Consider the following 25,619-nt stretch of genomic DNA (forward strand, 5'->3'; position numbering starts at 1 on the left):
GAAGCAGTAGACTGAAGGATGTTAACTTTCAATAATTCATGCAAACAGTCAAATAAAATAAACTGTTCTCATCAAATGTAATATTTGTGAGCTATCTGTGGAAATAAAATCCCATAGTTGGACACAACAAGTGAAGATGCCGGTGGTTTCTAAGAAAATATAGACTTCACGATTACATTGACTGAGACAATAAGCAGCAGATAATGAAAATATCCTTCAGCAGCAGCACCAAAACTGGTTTAAAATGATTTAAGTCACAGTTGCGAATGACCTCAGATAGTCAAACACTGATGATTTAAACCTTGTGTGGTCCTCTGAGTCAGTCTGTTGAAAATATCTCCACACCTGCTGGATGGATTTCCATGAAGTATTAAAGGCCCAACATAATTTTATCTTTTGTTCCGAGTGAAATATCACCAATGAGCCAAATTTAGGATAAAATAATTAAATTCCCTTTAAGTCGCCAAACTTTAAACTGGTCCAGTACTTATTTTTTCTAATAAAGCCAACATTTTCATCAACTCAGCTGTATACTGTGTTTAATCCTAAATGGCAAATGTTAGCATGCTAACATGTAAACTAAGGACTGTTAGCTTTACTTTGTATTTTCTGCTGATTAACAAATGATCACAACGAACACCCACTAGCTTTAACTAAAGTTATGATAATACCAGCCTTAGCTTTAATTTGTGCTAATTAGCAAACAAAACAATGACATTCCCGTTAGCCTCAGTGGCAATTTTCTAGTGGAAATTAGCATGATTGCATGCTAACACCCTAAATTAACGTAATTGCCAACCTCCCCGGTTATACTGTGTCCCAATTCAAGGGCATGCATTATTTAGAGGTTGTGGCCTATGTAGAGTGAGAAGGTCAGAAGTTTGCGACTGTTAAATTGGACAGACTAGCCTTTACATGCGCATCACCAGCTACTCCCGCCCTTACTGCAGTGTAGCTACTGTCGCCAAGCAACTGTGACAGTGCAAAGCTCAGCTGTGAAAAGAAGCTGTTAAAATGGAGCCCGAACTTCTGCTCTTTTTTAAAAAAAACGATGGGGTGTCAGGCATTCTGTCCAGGTATAGTGAGGCTCGACTGCCCAGTCAGCTGACAACTGGCAAGGCAAGCTCGCTGTTGAACTAGCGGGAACAGACATCTCCGAAAACATCGGAGCATTTTTGCAATTAAGCAATAGCTTGAAAATCAAGCAGATATGAGGTTGACATGTCTACATTTTCACCTAAAAACATCTTAAAAGTTTATTTTGTGTCACTTGGGGTCTAAAATAAAATTGGGATAGCTTTATCACCTACCTATAATGTAATCAGCCTTAGAATGCAGCCTTAGAAAGATGAAGCCCCTGAATTGGGACACACCGTGTGTGTGCAGCGGTAACCTAGAAAGGTTAAAATGCAAACATGCTACAGACATTTCCCTACTGTGTATTTAATAGTAAGCAAAGGTTAGCATGGTAACACACAAAATTAAAGACATTCCTGTTACCATCAGCATCAGCAACTTATTTTTATGCCGTGTTCTATTTACTTCGGAGGTCTGAGTTGAAGCTGGGAGTGTCGTCACTACCCAGTTGAGCACGTTCCAGTAATAAAATCAGAAAAGCAGATAGAGCAAAGGTAGAGACATTCATGCATTAATAGCAATACAGCACAATGCTTATTTCTTGTGCTCAGTGCCAAAGCAAGGTCCGGGTGACGCCAAAGCGTATGAAGAGACCAGGGTTATCATAGTTAACGAAAACGAATGAAATAATAAAAACTGAAACTGAAAAAACATTGTCGTTAACTAAAATAAATTAAAACTAAAATTAAAAGGAAAAAATTATAACTAACTAAAACTGTATTGTGAGTTTAAAAAACTAACAAACTAACTAAAATTATAGATAAAATGACCTTCCTTTTCTTGTTTGTCATTTTATTTAAAAACCTTGTGGACTGATCATTTTTCCGCTCTCCAAGTTTAAGCTGTGAGCACCGTCGGGCAGCTGTGTGCGTGCGTGCGCATGCTCACCGCGCTGGTCTGAAAAGTAATGGCAGCGGTCTGCGGAGAAAGTCTCATATGGAGTTTCTTTGAGTCCGATAATACAGATAGAAGAGCTTCTTGTTGTGAATGATGAAAAATGTATGGAACACGTCTCAATGAGGAAAAAACACCAACATCAAAGTCCACCTGAGAAGCGCACACAAGGCAGCTACGGAAACCGCTCTGAACCGACGTAATCTGGCGTTCAGCTCCGGCTAAATGTGACTACTTGTTGCTGCCGCGTTGTAATGAACCTGTTCCGTCCTTGTGGGTTTCCGGACACTTTATCAGTGAGAGAATAACAATCAGGAACAATCAATATATGGACTCACAAATGACAGCAAATTCCTGGAGGGAGCTGCTAAAACTGTCGGAATGAAGAAAGTGAAAAAACAGGGACAAATATGTTTGCAGCCAAAAAGCTGAGCACAAAGAGCGAGGACCAAAAGTCCCAGCTGACACCTCATATACAACACCAGCACACGACAGTAAGGTAATGAACACACACAATCCAGCTACACAAGCAGAAGTGCGACATGAGGTCGGCCATATCGAGCATCTAACCAAGCTAGCTCCAAAACAGAAGCTGTTGTTAATCTGCTGCACTGATGCTAAACTTTATTGGGAGTTTATTGTAGAGTTTATTGAGTTTGATAGTTCTCTTGTTCATATTTGTCCTTAATATTACAAGCATTTAGCCTGTAGTGCTGCTGTCTTGTGAACAGTTGGTTGTTGAATATATTTCTTTAAAGGGTATCGTTTGTTGAGTTTTTATTACACAAGAGTTACTCTCGTACCTTGAATCTTGCACCTGACAAAGTATGAAAACCTAAAACTAATACTGAAACTAACGAAACAAAACTAAAAAATAAATAAACCAAAGATAAAAACTAATAAAAATGAGCAAAACCACTCTGAAAACTAATTAAAACTAACTGAATTAAAGAAAAAAGTAAAATCCAAACCTATTATAACCCTGGAAGGGACACATTACGAAGGCTGCATATACACAAAACACGGCATCACCAGAAAAAGTTGCTAAATTTGTCGACAGTCGGTTTTTGGAAAAAAAGTCGCTGGGGGGGTCTGAAAAGTCGCTAAATCTAGCAACAAAGTAAATAAGTTGCCAACACTGGACTTAAACTGGAACACACCATTAGTGGTAATTAGGATGTTAGCATGGTAAACTGATTATATCCCCACCAGCCTGAATAGTGATTTATTTGTGCAAAGTAGCATAAGGTTAGCAAATGATAAACTATATGGTCAGCGTTATACATGCTAAATGTATCGCATAGTATTCAAGTTTAGTGTTAATCTTTAGCTATTAGCATGCTAACATGCTAAACTAAAGATATTCCCATCAGTCTCAGCTGTATATTGTGTTAACTGCTAAACAGCATGTTAGCATTCCTATTAGCTTAAGTAGTGATGTATTTTTGTGCTAATTAGCAAATATTAGCACAGTAACACTAAGCTTTATATTAGCCTTAGCCGAACTGCATATTTTTAGTATTAATTAGCCTGTGTTAGCATGTTAAGATGCCAAACTAGACATTTATACTAAGTAAAAAAAAAAAAAGTTAGAAACCTTAACAGCAATTAGCAAATGTTAGCACAATAAAATCCCATTAGCCTCAGCTGTTAATTACCAAAACTTAGTATCTTAGCATACTTAACTAATGATAGTCTCATCAGCAGCACCAGCAGTTTATTCTCAGTATTGCTAATTAGCAAAGGTTTGCATGTTCACATAACAATATTAGAACACAGAACATGGTTAGCATAATATAAGCTGAAAAGAGCCATATTAGCATTACACTGTGGAACTGTTAGCATGCTAAATTCAGCTTAAAAAACAGCTTAATATAGCTACAGCTTCAAATAGCTGTTAGAAATGCTGCTGACTCTACTCATTTCTTACTTTAATTATGTTTTAAGTTCTCCACTGCCACTCTTGACCTTAAAAATACATTGATTTTAAAAAATAAAACTATCTCACCCCCGACAGTATCTTATTATCTCAATAAGTGACCTCTACATCAGAGCATCTCATGTTTCTGATTAAAACAATTTATGTTAAAGTGGGACTTTTTAAGTTCAAGGTTTCTGGAGGACGAGAGAGACAGGCAATAAATATGTCACACGGTTAAATAGCTAAGAGTTCAGTGATTATATGACGGGCTAAAGCAGGCAGGAGTGCAGCAAAACTCACGAGCATGATGCAAAAATTGAATAAATTCAAAAACGTTCCTTATCGGTGTGTGTTTTCAGTGCTGTTTGACATTCTCATACATAGTGCTGAGTGACAGTACCTTGGATACATTACAGAGCTTTACATCCATCGCTTTAAGAGTCCAGAGGATGGATAGAAGAGAAGAGGAGGAGATGAAATAAGGAGAGAAGAAGAGGAAGAGAGGACAAAAAGAAGAGATGATTTACAAAGAAGTTGTCAGACCGAGGTAACCAAGAAAAGAGTGTTTGGTGGGGAAAGATGAAGTGGAGGAGGAGGATGAGGCTGAAGGAGAGCGCTGTTTCAGAGAGATGAGAGTTGTGATGGGGAGGAGAGGAGACAAATCCCTCCATCCGGCACGGTCAGACAGCGATGGGTGAAGAAGAAGAAGAGGAGGAGGCGGAGGAAGAGAGGAGGAGGGTGTGGTGATGCGCGCGCTTGGCGGTGTGTGCAGCCGCTGGACGTGCTTGTTCGAGCGCTGATTGTCTGCATGCACGTACGACCGGTGCGTGTGCACGTCGGCAGGCGTATCTGCCGCGCCCCCGTTGAAAAAGTGCGCAGCATGTTTGACCTTGCAGTGCAGGCGCAGACTGTCCCGCCGCTTGGCGCTGTAAGGGCAGAGGTCACAGGTGAATGGCCGCTCCCCTGTGTGCACGCGCACGTGCTCCACCAGCTTGTTGGCTGTCCGGGTCAGGTGGCCGCACCGGTCGCAGCGGTACTGGTTGCCCTGGCGATGACCCTGGAAGTGAACCAGCAGCTCCTGTTGCCCTGGAAACGACCTCTGGCAGATGCGGCAGCGATGCTCAGAGGTGCTCGTCTCCAGCTGGGTTGCCGTGGCAACTGCTGGAGCACCACTGTTGGAGGTGGAAGCGGTAGCAGGAAGGGTAACGGGGCATCTGGGAGTCAGGAAAGGTAGAGGGAGGGGTTAATGATACATTACAAGAGGATGAAGACAGAAAACACGCACACCAACAGGTAACAGCAGAAACATGAAGTTAGGAACCATCAACAAATTACTGTTTAAATGATGCCTTACATTTATGTAGACTCAATGGTCTTAGTGATTTTTTAATTTTATTTCATTTAATACATTAATTTTTAATGCTAATCTATAAGTTATTTAGTTTATTATTTTGCACACCTCCTCATAAATTAGTGTAACAGTAAACTGCAGAAACGTGAAGTTAGGGACTATCAACAAATATTAATGTAAATGACACCATGCCTTCATACTGATCCAAACACAGTTGTAATTTTGTTAAAATTAATTGGTGTCAATTAAGAAATTATTTAATTGCAAATCTAGGATGTATTTATTTTGAATATTTTTTGTTTTAGATGCCTCATTTTTTAAAATCACCTTTAAAAAATTCAAACAAATCTTAATTTTTTTTAAAAATAAAAAACTTTCACTTAATAACACACATATCATAAAACTACATAGACAAAAATCACTCACACCAATAGGGAAGAGTATATAAACATGAAGTTGGGGACCATCAAGAATTTATTGTTTAAATGAAACCACACCATCATATTGACTCAGATTTTTTTATTGGTCTCACACATTTATTTTTAATGCTAATCTTTAATTTATTTATTTTGAATATTTAACAGAAAAAGTTTTCACTTTTGCACACTTCTCATTTTAGTGTTTCTCCAGTTATAAAACATTTATATGCGTGTGAAAGGAGCCAGCTGAGGTGGTTCGGTATCTGACTAGGATGACTCCTAGGCGCCTCTTCGGTGAGGAGGCCCTGGGGTAGACCCAGAACACGCTGGAGAGATTATCTCTCAGCTAGCTGGGAATGCCTCAGTTTAAGCTGCTGCTTCCGTGACCCGGCCCAAATAAGTGAAAGAAAATGGATGGTGGATTTTTTTTTCATTAAAATCTTCCACTTAATGGTACTCAAAATCAATCCTATTCAATAATGGATTTGAATGTATCAACAAAAGTTCTGATACAATACTTACATGTGTGAAAATATTGATTAAATGTGTTTCTAGGCGTCTTTATAATTTCACTGGTTGTAACATCAGCTAATGATGACAAAGGACATCTGTGTAAGAATGGCCTCATATCAGAGTGTATAGTCTGTTTCCATCCTGTTTATCAAATAGGTCACATTGTATGCTGGAAGCAAAGATTTAGACACTGCCTCAACTTTCACTTCAGTTATTTTAGTTTACGTTTAAATTGCCTTTTATGAGATTTTTGTCTATGTGTTTAATAATTCATACACAGAAAACTTTGCAAGGTCGTATTAATACATCACAGGAGTACTGCAAGACTGCAGCCAACATTATTTTTATTATCAATATGATTTTCATGGAATAAGAGTTGCCTGAGCTCGTTGGCTTAAAAACAATTCTGCAAATAATTTTGAATTTAATGATTATGTAATCTTGTCAACACATGATTTTTTTTTTTTTTCTGGACGTCTGGTGAAATTGTGACACATGAATCGTGGGGATTGTCATGAGCCTCTACAGCACATTTCTGCAAACCCACCTCATCTCTACCGTTTCGCCCTGAACGTGCGTGTCGACGTGAGCCCTCATCTCTGCCTCCTGATTGGTCGAGTGGTCGCACACGCAGCAGTGCAGCGAGAAGGAGCCGTGCTCCCACTGGCGGTGTTCTGTCATGTGACTCTGGAAAAGAGCCTGTCCCTCCGTTTCAAAGCCGCACACGTGACACCTGGAAGGTGAGGACATGACAAAAGAATGTTAGCGGTAAATAATGGTAGCTGTGGTCACAGCAGGACTTCCGGGAAGCATCATCTCACTGTAGGTGCAGGTGCAATTTTTGGTTTTCATAGTGGCAGTCTTTGAGCTTTTTGACTGTTGTAGTAACGGTGTCCTACACAAGTTCATAATGTCTGAATTTGGAGGTTTTGTGCTTTATATACAGGCTGCAGTTGTTAGGGGGTTGAACAAATGAGATATAAGACCAGAAAATTTATTTATTTCCCACTTCTAGCATGAAGAAAATTCAATTCAATTTTATTTTATTTATATGGCATCAAATTACATCAACATTCACCTCAAGGCACTTTATATTTTAAGGTAAAGACCCTACAATAGTACAGAGAAAACCCCAACAATCAGGCAACCACCTATCAATAAGCACTTGCTGACAGTGAAAAGGAAAAACTCCCTTTTAACAGGAAGAAACGTCCAGCAGCAACAGGCTCAGGGAGGCCTGTATAGGTAAGGTAACATATATGTTAGCTGGAAAGAATCAAATCATATTTAAGCTTGTTTATATAAAAAATTAACAATTACCTTGATATAGGACATGGGTAGACAAATATCAGCTGAACAGATACAACAGTACTTTTCTCTTTTTATAGCTGTTTTTTTTACTGCATGAAAACTGATAAGTCATATTGTAAAAACTTCCACTAGACAAAATATTCACTTCTCACATTCCTGCTTGTTATTAGTTGGAAATGGTGGCAGAATAGTCCCAAAACAAATGCTGATAGCATGAAAAGTTCAAATAGCATCGGAAAAATTCTTTCACCACGAGCGGCAACAACTTCTGCTTGATCACATACTAGTTTTTTACATTCCTAGTGTTTGATATACGGAAATAGTTGCAGTAGAAAAGTACACTGTGCTCCTGGTTTTCAGCTGAAATTTGGAAGCTGTTTTATAATGGTTCTCTACGGGAGACTGGAGACTGGAGAGTCTGGAGGGATTTGTGTCAAAACTAAAAAGAGTATCGATAGGTGAAAGAGGACAAAAATGCATATTGTTCGATGTATGAAGTGTGCATGTAGAGGGACGGGTCTAAGCCTGGAACAATGTTTTTCCTGAATAATTTCCAGGCTGACAACTCACAGTGGACGATGTCTTCAATTTGGAATGTGGAGTGCAGGGGAAAACTCAATTTTTCATAAAACATAAACTGAGACTGTGAAAAAAGCCACAGAGCATAACATTGTGACCCGTTTACACTCTGAATGACGTTTGTAAAGTATGCCGGAGAGCTCGGGCTCCAAAGTAGGCTGGGGTTTTCAAACCGTGTATGACGATTTCACATTCATTTCAATGGGGGAAAAAATGTGCTTTATTTTACAAATTTTGTAAAAACAAGTACAACAAATCCTTTCCAAAATCACTGCACGCTACTCCTGACCGAGCCACACATCCTGATGCAAATCTGCTCAGGGTTCTCACCCAATTTTTGCAGCAAAAAATCATGATTGAAGAAAAAGTAGAAGAAGAACGGTACACACTGTTCACTGCATCTCACCGGCACACTCAGTAACGGTTTTCTTAGTTTACGCAAAGGCCAATCTGATTTCAGATACATAAGTCAGGTTTGGCAGTTTTATTAAAGGCATCCATTTGAGTTGCTAGTATGATCATAATTCTGCATAGTTATATTTATTAGCAAGCTGGCGTGACATTTAGCATTTAACATTTGTAAGCTAGCATTAGAAAGCTAATTAGCATTAGCTTGCTTATGCTACCCCCCAAAAACACATGCAGGGCTGAAATTATTTTCTGGCTAGAACCCTGTATATGAAGTGTACTTCTTTCTTGAGTTGCTTTCTGGCCAAAGCCTTATTGCACACCAGCAGTATGCGCACTCCTAAGAAGTATTTGTGTCATTTTACACTGCTGAGTTCTTCCAGATCACAGACATGCATTATTTTAAAATCAAAGTTAATTTTCTCCTTAAAAATTGCTCCCAGGATGCTGTGGATGTGTCTCCAATATGGAGCCATGCACTGATAAATAAAAATATTCAATGCTTTGAAGTCTTTATACTAATTTCTTCCCGCAAATAATAAAAAAAAAATCTCCCAGCAGTACACTGCACATTTCCAGAAAGATTATGATGACAGACACCTTCACTGAGAAAATGCATTGAGATGGAGAATCAAACAGAGCTGCAGCTACGCGGGAAGATAAGCGAGGACTTGAATCTCTTGAGAAAGCCAGAAAACAACAGTTTGAGTCTTTTACTGGTGGATAAAATGCTGTGACATTTAGGATTACTGCTGACAACAGTATAAACAAGAGCAAATCCTAAAGTAGGCTATTTAAAGCTTAAAGCTTAAATAAAGTTAGCTAGGGAATGCACTGTGTTATTAATGGGGGTCCTCACAGATATAGGAGTACAGATGTGTGTGTGTTACCTGAAAAAGTAAGAGCAACCTGTGGTTTGATGTCTGCTGAGGCTGGTTTGGGTTTCTGTGAGGAAAAAGAAAAGGGTTAGTTTATTATTCTGCATGATTTTTACTTTTTCTATGCAGCAGAGTTTTTTAATGATGAGCCCCTCTGGAAGCCATTATTGCTAAACTTCTCTGTGACTGTAGCCTGTGTCAGCTCACTTAACTACCATCTTTATTATGATAAACCCAAAGGGCACTACGGTGGCAGCGTGCATCCATAACGCAGACAAAGGCAGTATACAGTCATTAAAAAGTGATCATAATACTGATAATAATAATAATATAATAATAATACAGAGACACTGCAGGCAAACACACATTTAATGAAAGTATTTACTGAATGTTGTCAGTGCGCGGGATCAAAGTGTTTGTGGTGGTTGAGAGCCAGCAGAGTCAGAAACTGTCACAAGCTTAGACTTCATTTTTAGCACATGTGGAAGCTGGAAAATATCTGCAGACAGACTTAACAAGTTCAACTTGAAAACAATTTTATGGTTGAAAAAGACTAAATAAAAAGAAAAAAGAAAACCAAGTGCCAATCTCCGAGGCTAAAATTCAGGCTGCCTCTAAAAGTGAGTCAGTCCCCATAGATTCCCATGTTAAAATGCTCACATTTACAGCAGAAATGAACACGTTTTACAGGCCGGCACAAAAAAATGCTTTGATCTCTACCCTGAATTTATCTCTTAGTGACAGCTTTACAGGGGGTAAATTTTTACCCTGCTAGCAATTGACTCTGCAGAAAGTGACCTCGGCGCACCATACACCTCAGTATTCGCTGATGCCCGCTGTCATTTTATGTGGCCTACCACTTCATGGCTGAGTTGCTGTCATTCCCAGTTGCTTCCTCTTTGTTAGAATATCAATCAATCAAAAGAATTTATTGTCATTATACGTCAAGCTATACAATGAGATTACGTTTCAAATACTACCAACAGCTGAATGTGGAATATTTAGTAGTGAAGAAATTTCACGAGTGGGTAAGTACAGTAGGGTTGTGAGTACAATATAGTGTACAGTAGGGTTTAATCCTGGGACCCGGGATTCCCGGGAAATGCGATCAGAACCATTTCCTGTTTCCCGGGAAACGTTAAGACGGGAAACCGGGAAAAAAGTCGCATTATATAGCCTATAAAATATGCCTGCCCTGAACAATAAAGAAATATCTGTTTAACTTCGAGTGTTTCTTTTCCTCGTTTGCAGCCGCTTACTAACAATCATGAATTAGGATGCGGGCCTAATGCCTGAAGACAGTATCATGAAATAGATTACTTTAAAATATTTCACTTTTAAAATGGAGTTGAGTAAAATGTATATTTTTTAGGCTATAAGGTTTGGCCAGTTTTCAAAAGACGATTCACAACAAACCTACTTTAACCCTTAGACACGGCGTTATAAATTTGCTGTTGCCAGAATGGCGATGACCAAGTCGTAGTGCATTACTCAGGCCCTGTGTTATGTCATATTATAGTGTAGTACGGTAGTTAACTTTTCAATGACTATTACAGCGTTCCACTGGTGGAACGGTGTGCACGACAGTGCAAGTGGCTGAGCCTTTATCAGTGCTGTGTGGAGATGAACCGTATTGTTTTGCACCAGCAATTGTAAAGTAGCTTGGTACAATTCCATGTACAATACAGGAATATTCTAATTATATTTGTTAAGGGAGTGTTGAAGAACGATACAACACCGCATAGCTCGAGCACTCGTAGGTTGTAGGTTTTATTGCATTAATCAAGCCAACGTTGCCCCCTACTGGGCATAGCAGGACATAGCTGGAAAGCTACCTCTACAATATCAAAATAGGTTAAGCCCGACACAGGCTACAGAAGGCCTAATTAAAATAAAATTTTAAAAAACTTTTTCCCAGGATTCCCGGGAAATGGCTCGTCTTTTCCCGGGATTTGATTCATGTCATTTTCGGGAAAAATATTAAACCCTAGTGTAGAGGTCAAATTGAAGAGCCATTTTCCAATACACTTCTGCAGGATTGGAAGTCTTCTTGAAACCACGGCTATTTCCATCTGGTGGCCTTCAGACAGAATGTAGGTTTAAGACATTTCAGTTCCATCTTCACTTTCTGTGACCCAGAAGCTCCATCTTTTATAGTATCTGCACTTCACCCCCAGTAACTGAAGTACATGAACTGGATTTTGTATTTTAAATTTAGTTATCTGGCAAATAATAATGCTAGCTCTATGGTTACTTGCACTAAGAGATAATTTTCATTGGGTGAAGTTCTAGTATTTTTTATCTGGATCCCAACATTAATGAGCAGGGAATGTGAACCCAGGCAGTGTATAGATGTTCCTAGCTAACCAAGCTAAAGGGATTAGCAAACAACTAAGCACTTTTGGCTCTGAAAACTAAGGTGGTCACAGCCGAAACGCCACACTCAAAGCTTCAAAACAGATGTCCACGTGTGACGGTAATAGCTATAATTCGATTTTCAATTCAATTCAATTTTATTTATATAGCGCCAAATCACAACAAACAGTCGCCTCAAGGCGCTTTGTATTGCGGGTGAAGACCCTACAATAATAATATAGTGATCTTTAAAATACAGTCTAAGAGGCAAACCAATTTTTTATGGTCTACAATAGTCAGAATTTCTCGGATATGTGTTAGAATACTTACTCCAATCAATCCATCTATCTATTTCACATTTATACTTCAAGACTGGTGCCATCACAACCCCACTTGCCAATCATTTGAAAATTCATGTTGTTACAGACTGTAAGTTAAACTTTGTCACTAGTCTGTACTCTCCACCTCAGTAGTAGAAAATCAGGAAGACAAGGTGTTGCACAATTCAGACTAATAATTTTAGTCCGTGTTGGTAAAACTGTATATTACATTTGCAATTAAGAGTTTAATTAAAATAAAAGAAATAAACTACTAATTTACAGATGCACAAATAAAAGCATGAATACAGGAAAAATGCACTTTTTATCCTGATCTTCAAATCAAAGGCATCACCAATTAACCCCAAAATAAATGGCTTTCATTGTTAATCTTCATTGGTTTCACTGAATGATGAATAATTGATCAGCAGTTAATTATCAGCAGCTCCAATTTCAATTTTCACAAAATCTGACTTCATATATAAATCTGGTGACAGTCTCTATAACCCAATTAAAGATCAAAACCAATGACTGTCTCTTAGGCTGACAGAAATATTCACTAAATGTGTATTAAATGCATGCAAATGTTTCCTCCTGTTTCATTAATATTTCAAGGAAACAACAGTGACCATCATTTAAATACAAAACTTTAAATTTGGAAGCTGTGTTTTTAGAGTCATGCCTCAGACTCTCAGATTAGGGAAGTCAGAAGGTATTTAGAGTCAGACTAATGCATTAAAAATTCATAACATCACCAGCCGTATCTGTAAATGCTGAAGTGTGTGGTGTTCAAAAGGCTGCTGGAGTTTTGGGAGCTCACATCCTTGTACCTGACATGCTTCCTGCTGCGCCAGTGTTCATTGTAAATTTAGCTGGATCGCAATTTCAGCCGTCAGCTCCTTTAATCCTTCCGCTCTGACTGACAGTGTCAGTTTCCATCATTGCAAATTACCCTGAGACTGGCAGGCAAACACATCAATGACAGCAACAACCCATAACTGCAGTGACTCATTAATAAAAGAAAAAACAACCCCAGGAGACAGTTAATAATCAAAGAGCTTCACCTCCTCGAGCTAAACAGGAGCTGCAGAGCAGAGTGTGTTTCTGTATTTTCATGTAAACACTGTGATACTTGTGTACCGCAAATCTTAATGCGTGAGTGCATATGAAGCCAGGTTATTATGTCATTATGATTAATTAACAAAAGACTACAAACTAAACCTGAGTGTCAAAAACCATGTATCTCATTATTATGAAATAAAATCAAAACTAAACTAACCCTATTCTAACCTAACCAACTAGTTTTTCCTGCCTAAACCTGATCCAGTAGTTTTTAGTATCTATACCAAACCAAGAAGTTTTAAAAGGTCTAAACTTAGCCAACTAGCTTTTAGAGCCTAAAGCTGACCAAGTGGTTTAAGTGCCTAACTTTACCCGGTTGATTTTTAGTATCTAAATCTAACCATGTTTTGCATGTTTTTACTGCCTAACACAGAGTTTATAAACCCTTTTCTGTCAACTCTCCGAATAATAACTCTCCGAGAGACTTTATATCCATGAACTATCTACTCCTAAAAAAATTCCACTGAGACTAAAGTCTTGATTAAACTTTCTGCATCCATAAGTCCACTATGTTCCGCTAGAGCCAATTTTTTGAGAGAATTTGCATTACAATGCACCAACTACGCAAGCAGACTTCAAATACTACGTTTCCACCGCTGAGGTGCCGGTGCTCCTGCCAGTGTCAGTTTCAATGAACCGGTGAAAAGAACGGGCCCGCTTTTTCACCGCGCTTTGTGAACTGCTCCTTTACGTATGAGTGTGGGCAGGTCCTCGTCTGGACACGGAAGCCGAAGCGCACAAACGTGGGAGAACACGCTGTTGTGCTGCGAACATATTTTACGGTCCAAACCAAACTACTGCAGCATCTGTGTGCGGTACAAGGTACAAGCCATGAAAATCGCATTGCTTTTCTCATGTAATACACACCATGCAGTGAAATAGCGGTAGAAAACTTTATGTTGAGACGGCAGAGTCACGCCCTTCAGGCACTTTCGTCACACGTTCTTGGTTCGAGACCAGCTAGCTTGTGGGGCCGAGTTGAACCCATTTTTTGGCCGATCACCGAGTGCGTTCGCGGTTGAAAAACCACTGAACGGTTCACATACTGGCACTGAAACCCCATCGGTGGAAAAAGGGCCAAAGAGGTATAGCAGGAATCATTTCTCCTCTGTCGTTTCTCCAGCTTTTTGTCCATGTCAGCAACAGAGCATAATCGTGAGCATAATCGTGAGTATAATTGTGGCTTACACTTTTCTCAGGCCTTCCAGAATAGTAAGACCTCAGTAATAGAGGCGCTAACCTAAAAAAAAAAACCCATTACACTTTCTAAATGACCATGTGTACAAGCATAAAATTCAGTTTCTTCACAGCTCTAAAAGTAAGACCCTTTCGCTGTGTTTCTGTTCCCTCTCTCAGCTGAGCATGCAGAGGTGTCTGCAGCATTTAGAATGTGGGATGAATGTGCTGCAGTGCATGGATGAAATGCTTTGAGACGGTTGTTAAATGGAAGAGTTTTTGGAAATGAAAAGTGAAACAATGAAAAGTGTATTACCGTGTGGAGGTTGCTGGGAGCTCATAACTGAGGGGGAGGGGTGGCGTTGGTCCTCGTTCCCCTTTAAAACGGGACTACACAAAGTGCACACATACAGGACATTGTCAAGACTGGAGTCAGAGGTCAAAATGTCCAGCTGATTGATGACAGGAAGTGTGTAGTTACCTGCTTCTGATGGGTGGAGTCATCCTGTCCACCGGCTGACTGTTGGCCTTACCGACCCTCTCTGCAGACAAACGAGACAGAAAAAGAAACATGTTCGAGTACAAACAAAAAAACTGATGCATCCTGTGTGTGAGGTAAAAACAAAATCTTTAACAGTGTGTGTTTTTCCCTCTGTCCTCATTCTCTGCAGGTATCTCTAGCTCTAAGACTGCATTTTTCTGATCTGCTGTTACCGTCCAGGGTTTATTGTCTATTGTTTCCTAAATTCTCAGTCTTTTCTCTCTCAACGCCGCTGACAGCCCAGTTGAGGCAGATGGCCACGCCCCCTGAGCCGGGATTGTTGGTTTCTTCCTGTTTAAAGGAAGTCAACTGATGCAAAGTGCTTGCTCAAAGGGAATCGTCGGGTTTCTCACTATATTATTGTAAGGTACTGGCCTTTGTGTAAAGATTACTTCAATAAATAATATAGAATATAATGCGAACGTTGCACTGCAAACACAGTAACGTATCAGGGTCAAAACTGAAAATAAATACTTTAATTAAATGAATGGACATACATGTGGAGTATTTTGAGAAAAAATAAAATGTGTGATGAGCTAATTACTTCCTGTGTGGTCGCCCCTTCAGGCTGAGCCCAAGCTCATTTCTGCTGTTTGTGTCTATGATTTCATTCTATCAGAACTACACACCGCCCGTCACCACAGGTGAGTGTAGGACAGTAGATCAACCGGGAATTTGACAGCTTCGCTTTTATGCTCAGCTCTCTCTCCACCACAACAGATACTTAAACTCCTCCACTCAGGGCAGCTGCTTATTCCCACAACAGAGTCTGCCCGCCACCCTTAGGACCATGGCTTCTCATCTAGAGGCTGGAGATTAACGTGCTGCCCCTCAGTAGGCTTCCGAAAGTCAACCAAGAAAGTGGGCTTTCAGGGAGGGGTGCCTTAATAACCCTTTATTTACCATGGTCCCGCCGGTGGGCCCATGTTACAAGCACTCTTTAAATGACCATAACTCTGTTACTGTTTGTGCTAGAGAGAAAATTCAAATGTTTTGGAAAGAAGAGAAAATGGGCTTTATGGGGATATGATGAATTAGGGTAGCACAACACATTCACAGGGTACTGCTGTCTGAACGCACACAAAAAAAATAACCTGCTTCTCCCAGATTTTACCATGTGTGCTTCACATTACGTAACTCCACAACCACATGGGCTACGGCGAAAACGCTTCCGGAAAGATGAGAGCACGAGCTTTACGCAACATTATGGTACTTTACAGTACATCATAGGAACGCACTACAACAACGATGCTCCAATTACAGGAAAGAAATGACGCACACACAGAGCAGAGACGCGGGGTATGTGGAGAAGCAGAAATGTCGCAATTTCGAAATATTTTTTACTCTAAGTTGAGAGAAAACCTTCCAGGAGGATTACAGAGGAGGAAAGTCCTGGATGAAGAACTAAGTTCATCTGGAGCAGATCCATCTAATCAAGAGGAAGCAGTGAATTTCACAAAAAATAAGAAGATGCCACGTTTGCTAAAACTACGTTTCAACTTTGTGTGAACCGTTTTATTATCTGTAACATTACTTTCAACTGTCAATTGTTGTTTTTTACATACTCAGTTCAGTTCACTTATCTCCATTATTATTCTGCTATTTTACATTGTTTATAGTTTCATCCTCCAAGTATGCAAGGTTATTATTTTTATCATCATCATCTCAATTTACCTGCCTTACCTTTAGTTACTTTTCTTCAAGACTAATACATGTCTATCTTTTCGGATGGCGTCCCACCCAGGGTCAGAGCTGGTGACAGAGGTACAGAGCTGCTGTTTGCAGCTGATCATCATGCTGTCACTGAAAAACTGAGGCAGACCCTGATGTGGCCCCCCCAGCCACCAAGATTTACCCCAAAAAGAACCTCTGGTGTCAGGGACAGGAGCTGCTGTACTATTTACCATACAGACCCCAAAACACCCGGACACTTGTAATATAAAACTGGTAATATATGGAAAACTGAGAGAGCAAGGCTCAAAAACTCTTTTGTACATATTTATTATAGTTCATAATTCAAGCTGAAGTTGTCTCATATTCTCTTCATGTTAAATTTCAGTTTATACTTCATTGAAATCCTGAAAAATCAGTCAGTTTTTTTTAAAACTTTAAACTGTTGTTACATTGTCTTAACTCACAATAATATAAAATCACTGCTGGTTATTGAAAGCTGAGGTTACTCTGAAAAAAGGGGCAAAAGCAATTGCTCATAGCATGATTTCTGACTCTTTTACAGCCAAAATTACAAAATAAGTCCAGTATGATACATGATAAAGGACAGTGATTAAAATGGTTTGTTTCAGACAGAGGATAAACTGAGAGGCTTCACAAGATAACTACAGATCTTTTGAACTGTGAATGATGCCAGGCTGCTCTAGCCGAGTCCCATGTTTAAAACCAGAGAGCTGAAAATGAGCAGAATATGCTCCCTTCAACTCGAGTGTGGAAAAGTGTGTGTCTGGTTACCTGACAGTTGGTGCAGCAGCGTGGATGCCAGGTTCACTGACATGTCCTGCCACAGCACTGCTCTCAGGCACTGGTCAGCCATCTTGGCTCCAGAGGTAAACTGGTCTTCCATCTTGGCTCCAAAGAATAGCTGCTCCTCTGTCTTCACCCCGGAGAAAACCTGGGTCTCCAGCTTGGACTCAGAAGGGAACTGGTCCTCCATTTTGACTCCAGATAGGAACTTGTTGGTCATCTTGACTCCAGAGAAAGGACGCTCTGCAAACTTTGCTTTAAAGAAAAGCTGGTTTTCCATCTTGACTCCAGTTAGGAGGTGGTCTGACACCTCGGCTCCAGAGACATCCTCCATGTTTACTTGGAAGTGAAACTGTTTGGCTCCAGAGACTGCACTGTCTGCCACTGTGGATCCAGGCGGGCATCCTTCAGCACAAAATTTGTCTTCTACTTTAAGACCAAAGAGACACTGGTCCACCATTTTGGCTCTGGGGTGCATCTCCTCAGTTGCCTTGTTCCCAGTGAGTCCCCGGTCTTCGGTTTTAACACTGAAGATGTGATGGTTCACCATTTTGGGGGGAGATGGAGTAATTTCTTCTGTGACTGCTTGATTCTGAGCTATTGTGTCAACGTCCATTGGCTCTTCTTCTTCTTTGAGCCGCACCACATGGCCGTTCACTTCCTGACGCTCTGTGATTGGTGAGGAATAATTGAAACATTAAAGTTTGGAAAATGAATTTAAAGCTGGAGAAGGCAGGAATGACTTATAGTACTGTGCAAAAGTCTTGAGTCACCCCTAATTTCTTTATATTTTGCTTTCAAGTATCCAGACATACTTTTTTAAGGTGGTCTTGAACAATAGTTCTCCAGGCTTTCTGAAGGTCTTTCAAAGTTTTTCTTTGGACATTGGCTGCTTTTTTCACATATATGCAGTCCTGACCATTTTCAGAACAATGCCACTTAACAATGACCTATATGAGCAGCCTGCTGCAAAGACACAAAATTTGTCCCCATTTCTTTAGTTGAATCTATGAAAATGTCAAAGATAACACAGTTTGACAGACATAAAATTTGTGCACCAATAAAGCAATTCTCAAAGAACTAAAACTAGGGGAAAAAATCAAGACCTGACTGGACTGAAAATTAGTGCCAACAGGTCTGATGGAGTGAGGAATCCAAATCTGACATTTTTGGTTCAGGTACAACAGGTACAGCGATCTGTAAACAGGGTGGAGGCTCTGTCATGGTTTGGGGCTGCTTTTCAGCCAGTGTGTTGGAGATTTGATCTACCATGCAACAAAATCTGGAAAGCGTCTGATTGGCAGTGGCTTTATTTTCCACCATGACAATGATCCCAAACACACCGCCAATGCAGTAAACGCATACCTGGATAGACAAACACACAATGCAGCACTATCAGTCATGAATTGGCTTCCCCAGAGCCTGGACCTCAACATTACTGAAGCAGTGTGGGATCATCGTCACAGAGAATAGCAGCCTGCAATGGTCCCTGGGTCTTGGACCTAGAGTTTTGGGATTTCTGGTTCTTGATTTACTCTTGGGATGAAAGATGTGATTTATTTTCAAGTTCTGCCTCACAGAACAACAAAGGTTGGTTTCCCCGTTTAGTTGTGTCAGGTTTTGTCTCCTTATTCAGTTATGTCTCCTGTTCTTTGTATCTTGAATTCCCAGCCTGCTGTTGTTGTTAGGTTGTAAAATTCCCTTTTGCATTCCCATTCAGTCCCGGTCTGTCCTTGGTGTCCCCTGAGTTAAAGTTAGTCTCTTCTCCATATCGTTTATCTTCTTTCTCTGTGTCAAGTTCAAGTCTTAGTCCTGGTCTCTGTGTTTGTTACTTCCTGTCTGATTTTGATAGTCTCTAGTCTCTTATGTTTTGTATTTACTTTTACTTCCCTGGGCTTGTCTTCAGTGATTAGTTTCAGGTGCGCTCCCTGGTGTGTCTTATCTCTCTGATTACTTCATGTGTGTATACTGTCTGAGTCCTCCTCTGTTCTTTGTCATGTCGTCAGTGGCTTCCCCCTCACTGTGTGTTCCCTAGCTCTGTGTATCCCCTTGTGGTTTCCTACTTTCCTCCTAGTCTCCTCAGTTAGATTATTTTTGGCACCTGTCCAGCCCAGTGTAGCTGCAGTATATTTATCCTGTGAGATTCTGCAATAAAGCTACATCTAAGTTCTAGTCTTATCCTGTGAGTCCTGGATTTGGGTCCACTTCCTGCCTGCCACACAGCCAACATCCAAAGAAGAGCTTTGACTGTCCTTCAAGAAGCCTGGAGAACTATTCCTGAGTACTGTTTAAATAAAGCTGCCTAAGAAAGTTGAGACTGTGTTGAAGAATAAAGGTGTTCATACACAATATTGATTTTCAAGCTCATTAGAACAGACTCATTAGACTGTTTTTGCCTTATATACTGTATTTCCATATATGTTTGCAGATGTTTCAATAAATCACTGCACATATTTTCCATTTCCCAAGAAGGGTCGGCTAAAGAATTTTGCACATTTGGCTGCTGCTAACCTAATGCTAATGATTCCTGCATACCTGCTAGCTTCCTGAGCAGATCTGAAGCTAGCGTGTCCGTGGCGCCGTTGCCGTCAGGCGTGTGCGTGAGCGACGGTGGCTCAGGACTCGCCCCGGGGCCGTCAGGCGAGAGAGCGAGGCCCGGCTCGTCCTGCTGCTCCGCTTCTTCTCGGCTCCCAGGATGCATCTGGGCCTTCTGGGTGGCCTCTGGAGAGAGAGTGAGAGAGATTTGATTTGATTCAAGTTAACTGTAAACAGATTACAGTTGAGGTCAAATTGCAGCCTGATAACTGCACTCATCCAACCATGAGAGCGCTCAGGCTACTACAACACATGTTTGAAAGTACGTGGACCACTCCGCGCTCAGGCTTCACCATTTCCACCAGATAAAGGTGCAGCAGGAATTTACTCCAATGGGAGTAAATGCCAGAGTAATAGCAGTGATCAGAAGGCGAGAGTGACATATCACCCCGTTTTGAAGCCCTCACATTGGATGCTTGTTTCTGTATCGATTTTAAAAATCTTGTACTTCATGTTCTTGCAGCCGCCCACTTGCTTCAGATCTGTGAATGGCGATGGTCTCAGAGGTCTTCTGGGCTTTCAGTTGTTCCAAAGAGCAGGACAAAAATTTGAGGTGAAGCAGCTTCTTGTGTTTATGCTCCTTTCTGCCTGAGGAGAGCTGCAAAAGAAACTTAAAACCCAACTGTTTATTCTGCTTATGTTGCCTTTTATTGATTTTATTTGTGTTTATTAAAGCCATTATCTTTATTCTTTTTTCCACCATTTTCATTTCCTGTGCACCTCAGCTTTGGCCTTTAGCCATCATTGTTGAATACTACTGTTCTGGCAAAGCCAAATTTTCCTCTATTTCACAGCTGTTCTAATAATTTTGGTAATTAAAAAAATAAAGAGCTAATCATTTTCATTACTTTAGTTCTGTAATTTCACAAATGCAACACAGCATGTTGTTATTGTATTAAAAAGGCAAAGTTAAAATACTAAATAATGCTAAATAGCCCACTGCTGGAGCAGTCTCATGTGGTAAGAGAATATAATTATTTACACCTGTTAGTGATGCTAATGGGCTAATCTATAGCCCATCACGTTCTTTATAAGGCTCAGATATAGTTTGCAGCTGCATACAGATTTTTTTTAAGGTCAAAAATTCCTCTTTAATAATAAAGTTTGCTGACCTCTGGAGTGGCTCTACATCAGTATGCGCTCTGAATGGAGTATGCACCAATAGCCTCAGCAGACCTTGAAAGCTCAGGGTTATCTTTTTTTTTTTCCATATTTAATCTGAATAACTCTGAACTGAGAGGAACACTGTGGAAAAAGCCTTCAGCCTTAGGTGGAGTCACAGTATACCTACTAGTACTGTGAAATAACAAATGTATTACATCCACAACTGGTCTACATGTGTTTTGTGGACTGTATCCCTCATCAGGAATGGGCTTCAGGAAGATGGGGTATCAGGCCTGTTGCTACGGGCTATTGCCTCACTCTGCATTGAGAGCTTGGTTCACATTGCCGGCAATGTCAGACTCGTTCATGATTGGGTGTTGCACGCCCATTTGTCACCGAGGGTTTCTGGTTTCTTGGCCTCCAGATCACCTCTCTGCTTTTTGCGGGTGATGTGGTTCTATTGGTGTCATCAAATGATGACCTCTAGCTCGCACCGGGGCAGTTTGTAGGTGAGTGTGAAGTAGTGGGAATGAGAATTAGCACCTCCAAGTTCAAGGACACGATTCCCAGCAGGAAAAGGGTGGAGTGCCCACCAGTGTCCAGGTCAGGGAGGTGTTGGTGCCCAAAGTGGAGGGTGAGATGGAAAAACAGAGTGAGATGGCACTGGCAGTGAGGTGGACACTGCATCGGTCAATCGTGTTGAAGAGAGAGCAGAGCGTGAACGCTTCAGCCCTCTCCTCTGGCCACAGGCTGTGAGTACTGAACAAAAGAATGAGATCAGGGATACAAGCCTCCTCCATAGGGTGTCTGGGCACTCCCTTAGGGACAGAGTGAGGAGCTCAGGCATTCGAGAGTCACTCGGAGCAGAGCCGCTACTCCTCCACATAAAGGAGCCAGTAGCGGTGGTTTGGGTATCTGACCTGGATGTCTGAAAGGTGAGGCATGTCCTACAGAGAGGAGACCATGGGGCAGACTCAGGACACACTGCAGAGATCAGACTTCTCGGCTGGCTTGTGAACACGTCTGTGTTCCACCAGAGAGCTGCAGGAGTCCAGGAAAGAGATATGAATGTCTCTGCTTACACTGCTGCATGAATGGATTTCTGTAACCTCTGTTACAGAAATGTATTTGTTAGATTTTTACTTGCTAAGGTCGTCATTGTATTATATTTAGAGTTTTATTAACTGAGCACTTAACTTTTGGTTAAACAACATGCTAGTTATTTTATATTCTTTTATTTTATAGATTCATTTTTGGCCTTTCTTTGTCTTGCTTAGATAAGACAGAGTAGAGAGTGACAGGAAGGTTGGGAAAGTGTGAGGGTGGATGACACGCAGGAAATGGTCTTCTTGTTAATTTATTTATTTATTATCGTATTACTATTTAAAAAAAAATATAAATATCATTGTTTCAGTCCACCCCTGACCCTGACCTTTGCGCTCTGCTGCAGAGACCTGCTTTCAGCATGGATGTCTGGATTGCATCGTGCTCATTTCCCACACCACAGCAGTAGAAAGAGGGGTCCACATACTTTTGGTCATATAGTGTCTGTGTGCACAAATTAGTGTCCACATTAATGACATAAACAAGATGATATTTTAGATAATAGGGGTGGAACTAACCATCCTTTTAGTTATTACATAATCAGCAAATCAGTGGATTGATTAGTCATTAGCCAGCAGCTCTAGAGCCCGCCCTGTGTGTGTCTGTGTGTGTGTGTGTTACCTGACAGCCTGATGAGGAGGTCAGACGCCATCTTGGTGCTGACATCAGGACTGAACAGAGAGGTGGCTGCTGGGAAGGGGCTCGAACCTGCGGCTTGTGCGTCATCGCCTGTGTGTGTCTTTGTGTGTGTGTTTGCAGGGTGCGTGTGCCGTTTGGCTGCATCACAGTGAGACTGCAACACACTCGACCCACGCTTCATTTTCCACCGTGTGTGTGTGTGCGTGTGTGTATATGAAAAAAATAAGAAACAGAGAGAGGGAGTCAAAACTCAGAGAAGAGGAGGGTAAGAGAGGAGGAAGAGGAGGAGGAGGAGGAGGAAGGCAGTAGTGCTAAAATAAGACGAGTGTGTTCTTCAACATATGGACGTGAGGAGAGCATCGTAGAGAGAGGAAACGAGGGAGGATTTGATCTTCAGAGCGAGCTGTTGCTGGCTCTCGCTGACCTGAAAGAGAGAGAGGGGGAGACGAACGGAGGGAAACGGGGTGAGAGAGGGGGAGGAAGAGGAAGCAGCGAGGATGAAGGGCGAGAGAGGACAGGGGAGAGGAAGATAAAGGGAGGAGGAGGAGGAGAAGAAAAGGAACAAAGTGAATCTGTGAATGAATAAATTATTGAATGGATAAGGCCCAATAATAAGGGGATAAATCATCATCTGTTATCACCATGGTAACGGACCCTGTCGCGGTGTCTCCTGCCCTGACCTTCCTGCCAAAAAAAAAAACAATCATCAATTGTGATCAATGATCATCAATAACATCTTCAACCTGCCACCGGCTGTTAGCCCTGATCACTCTTTGCCACTGAAGGGAAAAAATTTACATTTCAGACTGCATCTCAGAAAAACACATGCCATGTGAAATATGTATGTCATTTAAAATAAAAATAAAGTAAAATACAAAAGTGGATCCAGAGTTTTAGTAAAATGTTTGTAAAATATATGTAAAAAATAAAACAAATAAAAAAATAACCCATCAGTCTGCCATTGTAGGAATAAATGTGTAATTTAAATATCAAAATAAAAATGAATTAAAAAATTGCACACAAGCCTCTCTACAAGAAATTATGTAATTTAAATCTGAAAATAATAATAAAATGCAATAAAATATCTTATTCTTTCTACATGATATGAGGTATCCCCATGCGAATGTAGAAATGTTATAGTTATGAAATACCATTCACATTGCACAAAATGTACATTAAAATAATTTGATTAAAAAAAACACTAATGGATGGATGGCCACTAAAAAGCAAACAGTATAGTAATTTTTAAAAAAAATCCAATTAAATTTACAGCTTCTAAAAATGGTTTTTAAATACAAATACATATTTAGGCCTGTAGCTTTTAATTAAAATAATAATAATAAAAATAAAATTAATTAATTAATTAATTAAATGTAGTGGGCAGGCTGTTCATCGCCTCGGTTCACTCACTACCCCCGTCGACCCCGTTTCGCTCTGCCTCCTGCCTCCGTCTCTAAGCGACACCGCGCGGGCTGCTGCCGCCGCCGCATCCGGTAGGGGAGCGAAAATCACGGGGCAGCAGTTTCTCCACAACACCCCCTCCCTTTCCTCCCTCACGTCCCCCTCGGTGTCGGTCGGTCGGTCGGAGTCAGAGCCCCCCGGAGCCCCGCTGTTAGCTAGTTACCTCCCTCCCTCCTCCTCCTCCTCCCGTAACCCCCCCCTGCAACATGGCTGAACGGTACTCCGACTCCCCGCCACACCGAGTCAGAAAGTCATCACGCCATTTAGTGCCGCCTAACTGCCAATTTAGACATTTTTAACGGTTTTCCCTCGCGCTTCCTTCAGTTATCGGGAAGAAGGGCAGGTGTCAAGAGTCCAACGGTTACCCCCCCCCCCCCGACACACACATAGACACACACACACACACACCTCCTCCCTCCCTCCTCCCTCTCCTCTCCTGCAACATGGCTGAACGGTAACCCGACCTCACGAGACCTCAAAAGTCATTTTCACGGGTCAGTTAGCATCGATACCCCGGCACAGCTAGCGCCAAGCCGCCCCGGGACACCACGGCTCTCTCCCAGCTTCCCACTTCATCTTCCCTCCGTGACTTACCGGCACCAGTGGGGGCAGGTGGTGGTGGTGGTGGTGCAGTCCGGGGCATAGCCTATATATAGACTGAAGATCCGCTCCATGTCAAATTCCCTCTCATTTTTCCTTTGATCTCATCAGCCACCCGTGGTTTCCTCATCCAGGGATGTGAAAGTTAAAATTATGGAATGACAAGAGCGAGGAGACGATCCGTCTGTTCCCCGAGCCCGAGGATGACGGGTCGGTCACCGAGCAGGGCAGATGGAGGTTTCCGCCTCCTCCTCCTGCTCTGTCTCTCCCTCTCTTTCTGTGTGTGTGTGTGTGTGAGGGAGATGCAGTGTGTGCCTGCACAGGGCAAGTAACATGTTAACAGCCTACATCAGTACAAACCGTGAGGAGAAACCTGCATGTTGGATACCGTTAGCCAGACAGTGATCGTTCAACAGCTCCACGGTTTCACTGAACGCTGACCTCAGAGACCTGTTTCCAGGCACTGCATCAGGTTGTCTGCAAACAGTATTAGCAGCAACTTTTCCCACTTACACAGCGATGCCCACACTTCCAACAATGTAGTCCTCACTCAGTCTTTCTTTCATTAAACTACTGATCGAAAGTAACCTTTTTAGAATGTAAACTGATTCACACGAGGTATTTAATCTTTTTAAAAAATAAAATTTAAAAAAATCGAAATGTTTCTGCCAGGTATGGAGGATTGTTTCTGCTGCCGAAAGCAAAAAATCAATAAT

General features: G+C 41.1%; 1 protein-coding gene across 4 annotated transcripts; it reads right to left on the minus strand.

The window, feature by feature from the left end:
* Positions 1 to 2,966: 2,966 nt before the first annotated feature.
* Positions 2,967 to 25,334, minus strand: LOC115797320 (zinc finger protein 628-like). Of its 4 annotated transcripts, XM_030753871.1 has the most exons (10): positions 24,898 to 25,334; positions 22,825 to 23,017; positions 22,532 to 22,647; positions 19,936 to 20,121; positions 17,389 to 18,069; positions 14,863 to 14,923; positions 14,698 to 14,771; positions 9,424 to 9,478; positions 6,783 to 6,968; positions 2,967 to 5,166 (listed from the first exon to the last, which is right to left on the minus strand). In XM_030753871.1, the coding sequence occupies exons 4-10, from the start codon at positions 20,099 to 20,101 to the stop codon at positions 4,476 to 4,478; spliced, it is 1,914 nt and encodes a 637-aa protein (XP_030609731.1). In that variant the 5' UTR covers positions 20,102 to 20,121; positions 22,532 to 22,647; positions 22,825 to 23,017; positions 24,898 to 25,334; the 3' UTR covers positions 2,967 to 4,475. The 4 variants fall into 4 exon arrangements, with proteins under 4 accessions (XP_030609731.1, XP_030609728.1, XP_030609730.1 ...); XM_030753868.1 differs by lacking the exon at positions 22,532 to 22,647; XM_030753870.1 differs by lacking the exon at positions 22,532 to 22,647 and having other exon boundaries at positions 25,264 to 25,326.
* Positions 25,335 to 25,619: the final 285 nt, after the last annotated feature.

This window comes from Archocentrus centrarchus, chromosome 18 (genome assembly GCF_007364275.1).
Source record: "Archocentrus centrarchus isolate MPI-CPG fArcCen1 chromosome 18, fArcCen1, whole genome shotgun sequence".
NCBI classification, from domain to species: Eukaryota; Metazoa; Chordata; class Actinopteri; order Cichliformes; family Cichlidae; genus Archocentrus; species Archocentrus centrarchus.